This window comes from Larus michahellis, chromosome Z (assembly GCF_964199755.1).
Source record: "Larus michahellis chromosome Z, bLarMic1.1, whole genome shotgun sequence".
Classification (NCBI taxonomy): Eukaryota; Metazoa; Chordata; class Aves; order Charadriiformes; family Laridae; genus Larus; species Larus michahellis.
Window position 1 is genome coordinate 44,907,566 of NC_133930.1, and position 16,554 is coordinate 44,924,119.

The 16,554-nt window shown below is 37.4% G+C and overlaps 1 protein-coding gene across 1 annotated transcript in view; it reads right to left on the reverse strand.

Annotated features, from left to right (window-relative positions):
* Positions 1-702: 702 nt before the first annotated feature.
* Positions 703-16,554, reverse strand: part of FANCC (FA complementation group C) — an 83,880-nt gene continuing 68,028 nt past the window's right edge. Inside the window, exons 10-15 of the mRNA XM_074569532.1 lie at positions 15,609-15,708; positions 10,944-11,019; positions 10,055-10,136; positions 6,213-6,384; positions 3,125-3,325; positions 703-1,244 (exon numbers count right to left, since the gene is read on the reverse strand). Of these exons, the coding sequence (XP_074425633.1) occupies positions 1,101-1,244; positions 3,125-3,325; positions 6,213-6,384; positions 10,055-10,136; positions 10,944-11,019; positions 15,609-15,708 (775 nt within the window). The 3' untranslated portion in view covers positions 703-1,100. The remainder of the gene's footprint in view (positions 1,245-3,124; positions 3,326-6,212; positions 6,385-10,054; positions 10,137-10,943; positions 11,020-15,608; positions 15,709-16,554) is intronic.

The following is a 16,554-nucleotide window of genomic DNA, read 5'->3' on the forward strand; positions in this document are numbered from 1 at the left end:
GCATCTTTGAACATAGCACAAGTGTTGACATTAAAGCTAGGTAATATATGAGAACAAATTACTGAAAAGAGTTAAGATCCCCTGTCATTACTATTCTCCATGGTTATTTTTCTAGTTAAGCTATAAACAGGTTCACAAAACTTCTTGGGACAAATACTATCCTAATGGTAAAACAGTAAGCCATTGCTCACTGTCCTCTTTGCATGAGACAAATAACCTAAATGAAGAAGCAAGCAAACTACCTTTGGACACAAAAAGGAAAGAGATGAGTTGCAACTATATGGTCTCTTTAGGAAATTTGGCCCTCAAACTGGAAAATTTCCTTATGCCTATGTTGTGCTTGCCCTGTTTTGTCTGCATGAAAAAAAGATTTCTTAAATGAATGAACAATAGCATCACTCATGGCACACTGAAAATGAGCTGTACTGCAAACAACATTCTACCTGCAATGCATCTGTTGACAGAGACCAGCTACAGCTATTCATATAGTACTTTGCAGAGAACACTGGCCTGTGAAAGCTGCAGTACAGAAAAAAAGAAATAAATCAATTAGCAAATCTGAGAGGAGTTTTATTTTGGAAACATTTTCAAAAAGAACTAAGGAGTTCAGGAAACATTGTTCATTTCCTGAGAACACTGAGTGCATTCACCATGAATCACTAACTCTCACTTGAGATCATCGTTAGTTTCATAAAAGCAGAATTATAGAACAAAACATTTTAGGAACAACTTACCAACCAAGCAACGGCGTACAATTTGCTAATAAAGCCATGTGTAATTTGGGAGAAAATCTGATCCTCAGCCAGCTAAAAAACAAGGAGATGAGTAAACTGCTTTAAATGACATAGGTCTCTTGTTAAAGATGGTGCTCAGAACAAAATTTTCAACCATCTTAAATATTTAATGTTACGTTCTAAAAGGTTAACATTTCCAAACAAAGGATTATTTTCAAATATATATGAGGGAATACAAAGTTGCAGGATATCCTTAAGTACATATTTTTCTACCCTTGATAACCTGTGGTGCAAGGTGTTACTTAAAGTCCGACACCTGGATAAAGATCTGATCTGTTGGCTTGATAAATAGATGACATTAAACGTCTAGACTTTCGATGTTAGTTTTTGAACAAGTTCATTCAGCAGCTTCACAGTCTTTTGGTTTTCTTCTCCATTATGTTTAATTCTGTATGCAGTACGGATAAGAAGACTACAAACTTCTTTGCGTGTATCAGTTGCCTCAGTAATCTGAAAGGAAACAGAAAAGAAGGGAAATAATGCAATTTTTTTGCTAAGGACTAAGAAGTCTCCATTAATATTTGCAACAACACCACAGATTTGTCCCTCACCACTGAACATGTGACATGCTCTAAGTTCAAAAGCAACTTCACCCAAGGTGCCTCTTTTCATACGTCTTGGTGGAACTGAGAAACTTAGAGATTTTTACTGTTCTTTCAAATTTAAGTGAAACAAATCAAGATGTCAAAAAGTTTTAAAAGGAAACACAAATGAACAGACAGTGTAACCACCCAGAAGTCATCTCCTTAGAAAACAACTAAAAGCACATGAGGGTTTTGGGTGGGTTTAGGTACACAGTTCAATTGTGTAAAGCTTTCCAGAGTAAAAATAAACACACCTCCACCCGCCCAAAAGATGGCAAAGTACCAGGAAAAGACCCTAAATTGCAATTCTTGCAGATCAGGAGGGACTTTACTCCATGTTATCTCTGCTGTCTTAACCCCAAAGTTTGCTACGCTAACCAAACCCACTGCCATGCATCCCAGTTTGGTTTCACACCATTCTGCTTTTCATATATTGTCTTCAGGCCTTCTCAAATCACATGGAGAGCCTAGCTACACATTAATGATTACACAGATACAGTGAAAATTAATCAGAGACTGACATACTCTGGCCTATGACAGCTCATGACCACCCGGCACTGGGGACGTACTCAGAGTTTTGGAAGTTAGTTATATTGCTTTCTCTAAAGAAACAAAAAATTGCCTTTGGTCTACCTGAAGAGCTTTAAAGCAGCAGACTAGTATATTACAGTATCACTGCTCAACAGCCGTACTCCTTAGAACAGAAATACTAAAATCAATAGACTGTAAAAATACATACAGCCCCCTCAATTTCATCATACTTTCTTATGCCAAGAAGAAATTCATCATTTGTGAACTTAAACCTAAAATGCTAGAAATAGCTTAGCCCTTCTTAAACAGAAAAATGTTATGTCTGTTTAGTCAGCCAGAAAGAATAACCACCAAAATAGTTTTCCCGTTCCCTGTGTCATGAAATCAGACTTCATATGCCCTATACACTGCTGCTGAAAGGAAAAACTTCTGAAGTGCTAAAACCACGCACTGGCCCAAGACCTGCTGGCACAGGAGACTTGTACTTCTTAAAAGAGTATAGTTTTATAGTTAGAGAGAAATAAATTCCTAATCTCATCCTGAAATAGCACTATTTATCTTGAGAGACATAAACACATTATACTGTTTGCATGAATATACCCGAAGGTTTTCACCAACAATAGCAAGATATTGTTGCGTGCTTCCAACATTTTACTCCTCTTCAGCTTTTTTCACACACTAAGTGACATTCTTTCAGCTCTTTGTTCTTTTGTTCTTTCAATTATTACACCATTTTCCTCTCAGGCTTTGCTAAAGCACCGAGCTTATGCCTCATCAATGCTAACACTTAGTAACTGGCTGTTTTACATGACGGAAAACAGAGAGAAGACAGTTCCATCATCTCTGCAGCAGCTGGATAATTAAGGGAGCAATGCATAACTGGGAAAAGCAAAATGTTTGTGCATGCTATCTATGGCAGGTGTAAATGAACTGTAGGTATCCCTTAACTGCAAGCTACTACTCCAACTATTTCTGCAGCTGTATAGTCAGGACAACAACCTTTTCAGTGAGATCTTGCCAAGAAGTGTCAAGAAGGAAAATATTTTGACTGCAGCTGAAATAGATATGTAGCAGGTTAGGTATAGTTACCCTAGTCATGATCTTCTTTAATTCCGTGTTATGTATTTTCTTTATTAAGATGTAGGAACTTGAATCCAAAACAGTAAAAAAAATTATATTTTACTTAAAAACTGAAAAAAAGGAAGAAACGCTCACATGGTAAATAAATTCCTGGGCAATCATTTGTCCACCAGAAGAAAAGAGCAAAAAGTTGGTAAGAAGATGTATTATAAGATGCTGGTTACAACATTGGTCTATACCCATTACAGTGTGTACAGCAGCCTCCAGATCTTTGACGGAAAGAACCGTACAGCTGAAGAGCATCGTTAGATGACTGTAGACTGCTTGAGCTTCTACCTGCAGAAAACAATTTCAAAGGACACAAGATCAGAGAAGAGTAAAGGTCATACCTTATGGTATTTTTCCTTTGGATTTATTCACTAACAGGAAACTGAATCCTTGGCAGAAACTACCCAAACATGAAAAGAGCTCGAATTTAAGCAGCAGGGAGAACAGGGAAGGAAGGGCTGTACACATTTCTTTTATACTGATTCACACACACAGAAGTGGACAGAATGGATTTTTTAACTTTCTTTGGTCTTACAAACTAGAGCAGGCAGGGCATCAAGCCAGGATTTGACCTTTTTTAATAATAAAAGGAAATGGAGAAAGTCCCTCAGCAGAACATGGTCAGATTTTTGCATTGTGGGAAAAAGAACAGAGGTTCCTCAAGGGCTCATTTCAGTATTGCTGCACAAATCAATTAAATCCCCATGCAACCTGACCTCAGCTGATAAAATGTTCTGGTAAGAATGTAGTTTTTTCCTTCTTCCTGTGTTGTTTGCAACTTATGGTTTTACCTTTTGAGTTAGCCAATAAAAGCTGATTTTTACTGGGAGTAGAAAACAGAAGATTTTGGCACCTACACAATGAAAAAAGAACTATAAGCAACTATTGCAAAAAATCCTAACAATAATTCTGTTCACTATATTAAAAATAAACCAAACAAACTGGTAGAAAAAACCCCAAATGAGTAAGTGGAGAAACAATGGAAAAATATATCACTGCAGACCCAAAGAAAAGGACACACGTTTCTCAACCATGTTCATTAGGACAATTTGTTTCAGTCATTTACCTGATCTTGCTTTTCTCATCCCTGCCCTAATAACAATGCCACATAAAATAGTCTGAAAAGTCTGAAAATTCTTGAATTATGTCCACAACATATATTGTCAGGCAACAAATAATACCAGAACTTAAAGAAAGGTAACTGGAATTCTTCAAGTTTCTTTATCCCTTTGGGCATCCTATTCTTGGTGTGCCTCGATCCCACGTGCCACAGGCTGGAGATTGACAGCAGAAGGCTCTGCTCTATGAGCTCAAATACCCTAGGAGACTCAGTGCCAAAGTTACTATGACCAACCTCCAAGCTTTGTTCCTCCAATGTTTCAGAGTCTAAACGTATGAAAGGACTCCAACAAATGAGTAAATATTGAGGAGCAGAATATTCAGTCGTGAACATATGAGTTAAGTCTAGTGAACTGCAAAAGTGGCCTTTTTCTTCTTTAAATAATTTTAGCATTATGTATTCCAATCTTGCTGATATAAAAGATGCTACCTAAAGTAAACAGCAGGAAGACAAAATCTTAAGTCATGAGTGCATGCCTTTCCACACAAAAATATGTTGAATTAAAAGTCCTTCAGCTTGCCATCTGCCAGAATTTCCCATCCCATCTTAATCCTCAACTGGTGAAAGGTGCAGGACTTGAGGAGAAAGCCACTCCACTTGAAAGCTGAGAGCTAACCTGCCAAAGTACAAATTAAAAGAAAAAGCAAATATCTAACTAAGGGCAGAAGCTTTGCATGAACTGTGGGAATGCTTCTGAAGTAGCCTGACCTGTGGAGAAAAAAACAGTCTTACTTGAAGTAACTAAAGAAAAGAATCATAATGAACTGAAATATTAGACCTCTGGGAACAGACAAGTAACTGTGTGGGCTATCAGTGGAACAGCTTTTTTCTCACTGAAGTTTGTCACAAGTTATGACAGAATAACAAACTAATGGAATAGGGGACACACGGGGAGATGATTCTATGTATGGGACAAAGTGATTTCATTCTGTGGTGCTGGAGTTAGAACAATGTTCCATACATAGATCTGCACTTATAGCCCTTCAGTTTCATTCACTCATGTTTACTGTTTAGGTATCACCTTCTTTCCCAAAACTGCATTCTAAAACCAACCTTGGTTTCCTTACTTCACTGTAGCTCTAACCTAACTCTGCTCAGCCAACATCCCACCCCAACTCCTTGACTATAAGAAATTAAAGAGAAAAAAAAAAAAATGGGATGCGAGCTTGTATTTGTAGTGCCATCTGGATGGTGAGAAGGGAAGGGAAGGAAATAAAATATTGCAGAACACACTGTTGTACATTGACCATTAGATGTAAAAAAGCATGCTGTTTTACTAGCGTGGTGTACTGAGCTGCATCTTTATATCAAACAGAATCCATTTTTGAATTAAGGGAAACTAGAGATGCTGCAGCCAGATTTTCAGTCTGGGCTTTGTAGACCAGATTGCTTGGGCTAGTTCAAACTTGCATAATAGGTCTAAATTAAAGGCTTTCATGTATTTGCATGCATACACAGACACACAGCACTCTGCATGCGGTACAGTGTGTGAGGTCGGAACACTGTGTCCTTCTGTTAGAAACATAGCACGTGGGAATATAACATACTTGTTACAATCTCATACATGCCAAAAATCAGTAAAGATACGTAAGAGAGAACAGAATAGATGGGCAAGGTTAGGATTCAGGGCTGTGTCTGATAAGTACATTTATTGCTTCGTCTGCGGTTGTGATTTCTCTTGGGTTTCCTTCTCAGAAGATGGCGTAACACAGGAATGATGAATTCTGCCACACAGTGATTTAAAAAATACCATTCCTAGAGCAGTTTTACTTGTGATTAAAAGCATCCAAGATATCCAAAAGAAAGCCAAGAAGGTGCTGATCTACATAATATACTTTAAAAAGAGGAAAAATGTTTTCTAAATGTCACCAAGAAAAGCCACAATAATTACCTTTCAACTTCTCCACTGCAACACAATTCCCAGGAGACCTTGTAAAGCCAATACCTTCTCCAGTGTAGACCTTTAATTTTTCTGGTATGCACTATTTGTTTTATAGCAATATGTTATAAGCAGACTATTGACTGCTAATTGCTGCTTACTATCACATTACCCACCATTGTTTGAGTCCTTTGTTGATTTTCATTCTGAGGACAGTGGTAAAATGCCAGCAGCCACAGCAGAGCATCTGGTTCTACAGAGGCCTTCAGTAATTGTTCTGCTGCAATATCCAGCCATTCTCCAAAACGAGCAACCAAAAACCAGATTTCAAAAAGGTCAGCAAAAGAACTGGAAAATAACAAAGATACAACTAAGTATTTCTTGTTATTTAACATTTTTAAATGTCTTAAGTAAACTGCACATGACTTAAGTACTGACATGAAGATAAAAATCGTTAAACTACTCTTCAACAAATAATGCCTTACCTGCTAAGCATACAGCTATGTACTACTCTATTATCTACATCACGATCAAGTGAGACACCCAGTGCTACTATCGCTTAACTTTGTCAGTAGAACAGACTGTCCATAACACCAGTTTCTAATAAACTGTGGCAAAACACTGTGTATTAAAATATACATCATAAATTAAACCTTATCATTTATACTCTCCAGTTTAAGGATTTTCAAAACTTTAAATCATGTGTCAGATATCGTATTCTAACATACTGTTGCCGTATATTGTCTTCCAGTTTCTCTCTCATGTTTTCCAGGTTATTTTCTAGTTTTTGGTAATTCATGAGGAACACATTTTTTGGTATTCATGCGAAATTACACTTACATGTAAAGTTTTTAAGGATATTCATCTGCTGACTCTTAAAATTCACGTCCTCTTTAATGAAAAATTTTAAGGTATTTACAACTGGGTTACTGCAGTAAGAAAAAGTAAGGCTCATCTCTTCACTTTCTCACAGGTACTCTTCTAAAGTTAAGATAAGACTAAAGAAAAGAGAAATAATGGAGAGATGCAAACTAATGGTAGGTGTCTCCAAAGCAAAAAGTCAAACTGAGTGTGGAAGTAAAGACAGACAGAAAGACAGCTGGAAGAAGATTAAGAATCAGGAACAATTATTAAGTTTGGCAAAAGCTTGAAGAATTTTTTCTTATGTGTTATTCCTGGGGACTCCAAGAGCTGCTGTGGCACCCTTCCCAGGAAACTCCAAGAGATCTTAGAAATTTCAGGTGTTGATGAAGTTATCTGAGACCATCATGTCAGCTGGGGAATGTGACAAGGTCATACTTGGAATAAACTGATTTATCTTTAAGACTTTCTGAAGAAGTGGGAGGCACAGTTTTATGGATGAAAGTATGATGTGTGCAGATAGTGTTCTATGTCTGGAGGATGCTGGTGGCTGACATTGTCTACAGGTGTCCCAGAAATTATCGATCCTGTAAATGATATTGTCTATATACCACAGAATCTCAGGGTCTTAAAATCCCATCCCTAGGTACAGCAGTATTTATGGATAAGCATGATCACTGACATCAGACATAAGAGGTGGACACAAAATCTTAGAAAGAAAATAGAGTACCGAGGAGACTGCTACAAGAGCCACTGTCGTTGATATTCCAGAGCTTTTGGAGGGGCAGTAGCATGGCTCAGCCTGCAGGAAACTAGAGGTGTGTGACAAAATCTGAGACTAAAATTCCTTAACTAAAGGAACAGGATCAAGCACTGGTAAAGCCTTTGAAGATACTAGAATTTGGAAATGCAACGTTAAATACCTTTGAAAAAACAAATGTGATGGTGACCTAGGACAACAGCCCTCCTTTCAACAAAATAATCTACTTATCTGACCATAACTCCATGCTGTGACAATGTAAGTGGATAGGCTAGCTCTAAAACCCAGTCATGTACAACTGAAGATGAAATTTAATTAAATGTTAATTACTGAGAACAGATAACTATACTTAGGATAATATTGACAGTATTTACGACTGGAAGTGTGCATAGCTCAAAGGCTAAATACAGCTCCCTAAACTTTAAGCATTAAACTAATTTTAACAGGAACAGCAGAATAGAATTTACTTCTTGCCTGGAGAGCCTAGGCACCACTGCACTTACAACTCAACATAAATCCAGTACCATCACAGTGCCTGGTTTGGAGTCACGTACCCTCCATTTCTTTCCCCATTGCTGTTTCTGCCTGCTCTGTAGCGGCACCTATGTCAACTGCTCCACTGTCATTACCAAAAGTGGCCCTTCACTTTTCCTGGGACCTTTCCCTGCAAAATGTACATCGGTTGATTTCTGGTTAAAACGTCACATAATATTTACTGTTCATTGACTTGACTACATATAATAAAAAATGGCATAGAAGCAATCTATTGATTAGAAGTACACAGAAAGCACGTTGCTGTAATACTTACAATTGGTGTGAAGTAAAACCATTGAAAAACACTTTAAGAAGCAAGAGGATACATTGTATAGTTGTATTTTTGCTCCTCTGTTAATCATATAGAGTAGAAAGGATGCAGCATCAGGAATGAAGCAATAAAAGAAAACTGAATGCCGTTTCCTCATAGATATTAGTATTTAAAACCTTAGGCCAGATCCATTTTCTTTGTAACTGAGAGTAGTTTGGTAGAAAACATAATTATTGCATGAGTTCTAAAGGAAGTAAGAGGATATTCTAGAATACTATTCAAACTAGTGTACTATCAAAGCAAAGGGGGAAAAAAAACAATATAAGCCAAGAAAGGGCTAGGCAACAAAAGAAGAACAGACATGCTTCTATTATTGTAACACATTATGATTGACGGTATTTGTTTTATTTGTTTGTTCTAAGTTTGAGTTACGTGTTTCTTTAAGAAGCCAGGGTCTGCTACTGGTCACGCTCCAAGGGCGGAGAGGTTTGATAGACATCAGGGATGAACAGGCGAGATATAGCACTGAAATGCAGCTCATACAGAAAGTGAGAAGCTGGCAGCAGACAGCCCAGCCTCAGAGGGAACAGCAAAAAGCTTTTTTCTGCCACTCAACAAAAATTAAAGCCTCCATGAGTTAACTGAAACCAAGCATGGATGCAAGTATCTGCCTTCCAGGACACAGGGGGGACAGCTGGGTAACTTGTTTTGCAAATCAATCTGGCCTAGGCATTCCATGTCTCTATTGAAATATTTCAGTTTTTAAATCAAGGTGAAATTGGTTTCTTTGAATTTAAAAGCTGTTCAATACTCTTTGGAAAGTTCACTCTTGGAGCAGACCTAAGCAGACTCATATCCAAGCTCTAGATGAGTCAGGTCTCATCACACACTTGATAAGAAAGAATTACAGGGCAGCAACAGATAGAGATGTATCTTTTTTCATTCTTTTCATATAGTCCTAGAGCATCTACTACCAAGGCAGAATTCATGCAGACAAACACTATCAGTCATTATAGCAACTACTTGGACAAAAAAGACTAAGGGTAACAACAGGTCAGAAACGTGGGTGTCAGCTCAAAGAGCAACAGAACAAACAATAATACTGCAGTCTAGCAGTCATATTTTTATGGAAAAAAAAAATCAAGAAGTTTTAAATTTGGATGTTTGCACAAGCCTGCAGAAAGCCAATACAATGCCCTTCTTAAAACAGTACCGCTCACAACAGGCTCTTTCTAATACTAGCTGCTTTTCTGGTTGGAAGAGTTGTCTTATTATTCAATCCAGAATAATTTTTTTTAAGTTTTGGGGGAGAAATGGGAGAGTAGACAAGTAAGCATTTCTGTTATACAGCTAACTATTTGCTGAAATTAAATGAACAACATGATTTATTTTACTCAGAGGCTTATTGGTCAGGTGTGTGCGTGCTCCAAAGTTCAAGTTCTTCGTAATCTAAGTCCTATTCTTTAAAACAAAGTTCTATTTAGAGAATAAGAAAACGATGAACTGTAGCCACTGAAGACTTCAAATGACATGACTTTTTGCAAAGTAATATACACAAAGGACAAAAAGCTAGAAAATATAATACTGCTTACCTAATGTTCGTATCTTCTACTAATGCTTTGAGCGTATCCGAAATGCATTTCAAGTGTTGAGACCAGCGTGTAGTTGGCAGCTCTGAGGGCGGATGAAAATAAAACTCTTAAAGTCTAGTCTGCACAACTAGAACTGAACAGTGAAATTAAACATATTAAGCTAGCATTAAAATTTGTGCAACTTGATTCGGTAGTCACAAAGCATTTAAAATTTCATTTTAAAATTTCCTAATTTTCAACAATAGCTATTACTGTGTTTCTTAGAACAATTAATTGACAAAGCCATGTGAGGAAGTACAGCTAGGAATATTCGAATGAGGCTGGTATACCCTTGTGTAAATGCTACCTCAATATTAATACATAATCAGTGGAGTAACTGATTGTAATGAGCTGAAATTATTGCTCATGAAAGACTGTACCATACTGAGCAGTGGTTTCTTGATCTATAGAAACACAAAACCGGAAAAAAAATATAAGGCTTGCAATCTAAAAGATCAGCAGAATTCAAGCTTCAGAGACAAATGGCAAGGCTATTTCTTGTAATATACATATGAAATTTTTCTTAATGACAATAACTTTATAAGATAAAAATATTTAGGTTTTTTACAATCTCGGTAACTTGTCTTCATTCCTACAAAATTATGCACTCTTTCTTTGTTGTTAACTTCTGTTTTAGTTTTCTTTAAAGTTACATCTGTATTATTGTTACATAAGAATGAGATGTTTCTGCAAAGAAATACACTAAAATAATATTATGAAGATTGCTAAGTCAACACACCCTATTTAGGAAATGGCAAAATTTTGTCTTCATCCTTTTTAAAGTTATTTTAGGACGTATACAGATCATGCAGGTTGGCTAATGCTGCAAATATTTCCTGAAGAAACTTACCAAGAGGACGTCTGAGTAAAGCTGTTACAAGAGGCTGATGATGGCAAGGGAAGTAGGCCTTCAGTGGAAATCTATGCTAAGATACAAAATCATTATTTTAAGAGCTTTCTGTTCAGTTTACAAAATGAACCCACCATGAACAATTTCACATAAGGTAGTAATACAGACTGAAGCAAGAGAACACAAAAGTAACTCTACACTTAATTTTAGGATTTTGCATAAAGAAAGAGGGGAGGATATTTAGGAAAAGTTTGCTTAGAAAAAGTAATTGTTTATGGAATTTTAAAATACACGCATTAAAAAAGATTCAGAGTATGAAGAAAATTACACCTTAATATTCTTAGGCTTTTTCACCATAATCACAAAAGTCTTCACTCAATATTCAGAGGTTAAAAGAGACACTAATTTATTTAATTTCATTTTCCAGTGTAAACAAGTTCACAGATCATATTAAACTAGAAACAAGTAACAGCTACAGAATCTGAGGGTGTTATGTAGATTATTGCTTTATGTTCAAAAATGTAAACCTAAAACTCTTAGAATCTGATTCTAAGAGGTAGAGTACTCATAGGTAACAGACTTGTCCTCTGTTTATCTGGGTACATGTGATCTGTATACTGAGAACATTGCTGTTTGTATAATTGAGACTAGCAGCAGCATCCCTTTAATCTTTTTGTTCTGCAAACATCTACTACAGTCACATGTAATGTGTAGCATGCATGCGCAAGTGCAGTATGAACCCCCTTTGAGGTGGATCACCAGAGGGCGGTGATCATTGACACGAAGTCTAGCTAGAGGCCAGTAACTATGAGTATAACCCAGGGGTCCATATCCGGTCCACTCCTGTTTAACATCTTCATTAATGATCTGGATGATGAGGCAGCGTACCCTCAGCAAGTTTGCTGATGACACAAAACTGAGAGAAGTGGCTGATATGCTAGTGGGTCGTGCTGCCATCCAGAGGGACAGTCTGGAGAAATGGGCTGACAGGAACCTCATGAAGTTTAACAAGGAGAACGTATGAAGTCCTGCAGCTGGGAAGGAACAATGCCAGCCACCAGTACATGCTGGGACCCAACCAGCTGGAAAGCAGTTTTGCAGAAACAGACCTGGGGGTCGTGGTGGACACCAAGTCGAATGTGAGCCAACAATGTGCCTTTGCTGCAAAAGCAGTGAATGGTATCTTGAGCTGTGTTAGGCAGAGGATTGCCAGCAGGTCACTCTCCGCAGCAGTGGTGAGCAGCCACTCCAGCAGCCAAACCTGGAGTACTATGTCCGGTTCTAAGCTCCTCAGTACTAGGGAGAGATGGACATATAGCAGAGAGTTCAACAAAGGGCCACAAGGATAATTAAGGGACTGGAGCATCTCTCCTATGAGGAAAGGCTGAGAGCCTAGAGGAGAGAAGGCTCAAGGGGGATCTTATCAATGTATCTGAATACTTGAAGGGAGGCTGCAAAGAAGATGAAGCTAGGACCTCTTCAGTGGCACCCAGTAACAGGACTAGAGGCAATGGGCACAAACAGAAACACAGGAGGTTCTGTGTGAGTTTCAGAAGACACTTTTTTTTTTTTTCCTGTGAGGGTGACTGAGCACTGGAACAGGTTGCCCAGAGAGTAAAGTCTCGGTCCTTGGAGATATTCAAAAGACAATTGGACATGGTCCTGGGCAACTGGTTCTAGGTGGCCCTGCTTGAACTGGGGGGTTGGACAAGATGACCTCCAGAGGGCCCGTCCAACCTCAACTACTCTATGATTCTGTCATTTCCATCTTCAAGTCTCCATACGAATGACCTTAGAACTCTTCTATCTCCTTTCTTTAGGAATAAGAAATTATTTAGCAAATAGATCATCTGTTGAAACATAGACTGGGAATACAGACTATAAAATGTGATAAATTTCTAAATCAAATGAAGACCATACTTACTAACTCATTTCTTTTGAGATACACATGCATGCATCTTACAAACAGAATGACACATTCTCTCTCTACTCATTTTTTTGTTCTGTAAACAACGGTTAATTCAAATTACAGCACACTAACATATACGGTATTCTGAGACAGTCTATGCATCACTGGTATGGTAAGACTCTAAAAGTCTACCTGTCAAGTGGAATTAGGTTAATTAAAAATTAATAATCCCTATACTAAAGTATGCATGCAGCCAATTAGCTTGCACCAAAAACCCCCATGAAAAAGCAGTCCTTGACACAGTCAGTAGTAGCCAAGACAACCCACAGCATGAGTTATGTATGAAAACAGTATTGTAAAGTAAGTGAAAACCAGTTTTCAGCATACTGTTTATGCAAAGCAAAAAATGTTTGCTTCCAATCACACAAACGTAGTATTTTAGGCAGTTCTTTCCTTACAAAAGCCATCACAAAGTGCAAAACAAGGTACAAAGAGACAGGACGAGTTTGGATGTGGCTGGTTATAATAATTGCCATGGTGCATAACAGGAAATAAAAGTTGAATACTGGCTTAAAATATTTATCCAGCAATTTGAAACAAAATTCCCAGGTGAAAACAATGACAATTCTGAAATGATAAAGAGAAAATAATCCTGGAGGAACTTATAATTTCCATCAAACAAAACCATGAACTCTAAGTTCATAAATTTACAAGTAATGTGACCCAAATATCCTTAGGTCAGCTTTCACTACCATCACAAACTTGAAGGAGATCTGCTTGTACAAAACATGGAAAAGATTATTCCAACAGTGATCTCAGTACACCCACTCTTAAATTTCTTATTCATTGAAAACACAAATGGTCTTTTTTCCTAAGTAGGTTTAAACCCCATACTCCAATTATGCATTTTTCAGTCTCCCAAAACCCCGTAGCACTGTTTTTTCACACTCTTCAGCTTTTTTCCTGCCAAGCCTTGTTCTCTCTAAATAGTCTACAAAGTTATTAGAGAAGACAGCTATTTCTGACAACTGCCACATTGCAATAGAAAATCATTCTCTTCCTACCTTGCAAACCTGTGCAGCTGACAGACATAACCTGGTTCTTTTGAAAATTTTGTGGATACATCTGTTTGCCTAGCCTTTTTTTCAATTAACTCTACTATACATTCCTAAGGTATCAGATGACCCAGACAGAACCCTCTTCATCCTCTGTCATTAATGGTTTTACCATTCCCCTGTGAAATGCTAATGAGGCACATTATGTCCTGTCAAGGGCATCCAGATACCACAAAGATGGGTGCCTTATGAATATATGCAATATTGGTATGACAAAAAAAACATTATCTGATTTAAACAAAGTTTAGGAAGCAGTCTGTGCCTGCATTTTTGCTTGCCAACTGTTAGTTAACTTTATGATTGATTCATAAATGGTGAAACAAGGGTTCTTAAGTTCTAATATTGAAGATATACCTTAATTAGAGCCCATGAATTAAACTGTATACAAATTAAATACAGGAAGCTTAACTTTAGAGGGATATAAATCCCTTTCAAAAAAGTGGGCGATAGTCCATGTCGCAATGCCAGCAGGTGAAGGACTTTCACCCTGAAGCAAATGCATCACCTGCACAACAGTGTTAGCTCTTGAGTGTCTGATGGGTGTGGAATCTTTACTTGCGTTCTCCACACAGTCACCGCCCACCTGGGGCTACACAGTGTGCTGCTGACAGGTAGCCAGGGTGGCATAAAATTAACATGCACAGCACCTATATATTAAGCAAGACAGCTGTAGTTTCATCCTTAATTCATATCGCCTGAAGCTAGAAGACAGATTCAATCACACTGCTAATTAAGGCCAGAATGTCACAAGTTCTAAGAAGTTCCAGAATTCTCTTAACTACCATCTCCCCAAAACCATGCAAAAATCAAAGGAACTGGAAATTTTCTCAAGTCTAAAGTGAAAGCTATTAAATTATAAGATACATTCCAAACTTACATCATATGAATAGGAATTAAACAAACAATCAAAATGGTCAGCATGTGAAATGACAGTGTGATTCGGGAACCTGAAAAGAAGTTTGCAACCTATAAACAAGACAAGACTTCTTGATATCTCCATTTTGAAATTTCAAAATGAGAAAAAGATGCTGCTCTTGTTTAAATTAATACATACAAAATTAATTACACTTAATTCAGTGTATCAAAATCTGCAGAGAATAAGAGGCACTAAGCTGGGAAATCTGAAGCTTTAGACTGAGGAAAAATTTCTGAGAAGCCACTGTTGAAGATCAGAAACTGAAACTAGTACATATTCTGAGTCTTTCACCTTTTGAACAGACAAATATGACTATTCAGAGTTATTATGTTTCATTTATTATCACAAACCATGCTACTGCAGAAGAAAAATGCAGCTAAAATTTTTCATCCTTTCTATCAAAGGTGGATGACCATGATCATGTTCATTATACAGGCAGAAACTTCAGCACCAGGGCAACTGCCCTGTGAAAATCAGTTTAGGTTGCAGGATTACTCCAGGGTAAAGTCAGGTAAATTGCTCTTACATATTGGTTCCACACTATAATTTTATTCACAGGTGCAAATGTTTGAATTGAACTTTTGCATGTATATACAGCTGTAGAGAGATGCTATTATTCAGCTCATTATATTTAGTCACCATTCTTAACAGCAGAATGCTCTTTTCTTGTGAAATTTTTTATCTTTTTACTGAAAAGTAACATTAAGAAACAGATCTTGACTAACCTCCTTGTTTTCATTCTGATGAGCCTGAAGGAAGAGCTGTGTAAACACCTGTATTACGGTCAAAACTTCTGGAGTTCCATCAGTTTCCAGCAGTACATTCCTAAGCATTGAAAAGTTAGATTATGACAGATCAGATAATTAGTCTGCCCATGACACCACTGTTAATTGAAAAAGGTACATTCTTTGTATGCTGTAGATTCAACTTGTGTCTGAGCTTATTATGCCAGTGTGGAAAACCAATAGAAATACTAATTTTGCAGGCTTTACAAATTTAATTTTTATTTAAAAAAAAACCCAACATATGCAACTTCTACAAATAAACTAGATTTAGTAAGTATATACAGACACACATAATTTACCCTACCTATGAGGGGGGAAGGTGTAAAATTAAAAAGAGACTACCACAATTTTATTAGGCAAATTTGGCATTTGCACAATCTTACTGGGTTCAGAGCAACTATTCCCATGCCTACAGTTAAGCATACTTTAGTTCTTTGCGGGACTCCATCCCACAGGCCATCTCAAATTAGAGAGAAAGTACAATCTAGTACAATCTCCTGGGATGTGTAACTGGAGGGAAAAAAAAACAAAACAGAACAAACTCCCCAGAAAAACAACCTGACTTAAACTGTTAAATATAACACTCCTACTGGAGACAGGGGAAAAAACAAACAAAAGCTGATCAAATTTAAAAGCTACATATTTAAAAATTACATAAGACGACAGAACTTAAAAAATACAGCTGCTGTTCAGGCGCTATGACTCCTTAGTGATCATTAAGCAATGAATCTGAAGCACAAACAGAAATCAGCGTATACCAAAGGCATACTTTAGATCAGTAATTGCTACAGATTTAATTAGGGACGAACGCATTCCAATGTGCTTTCAATAGTGACATCATAAAATCCATGCTGGAGGTTCAGGAAGGTGAACGCTTTAACTGGCC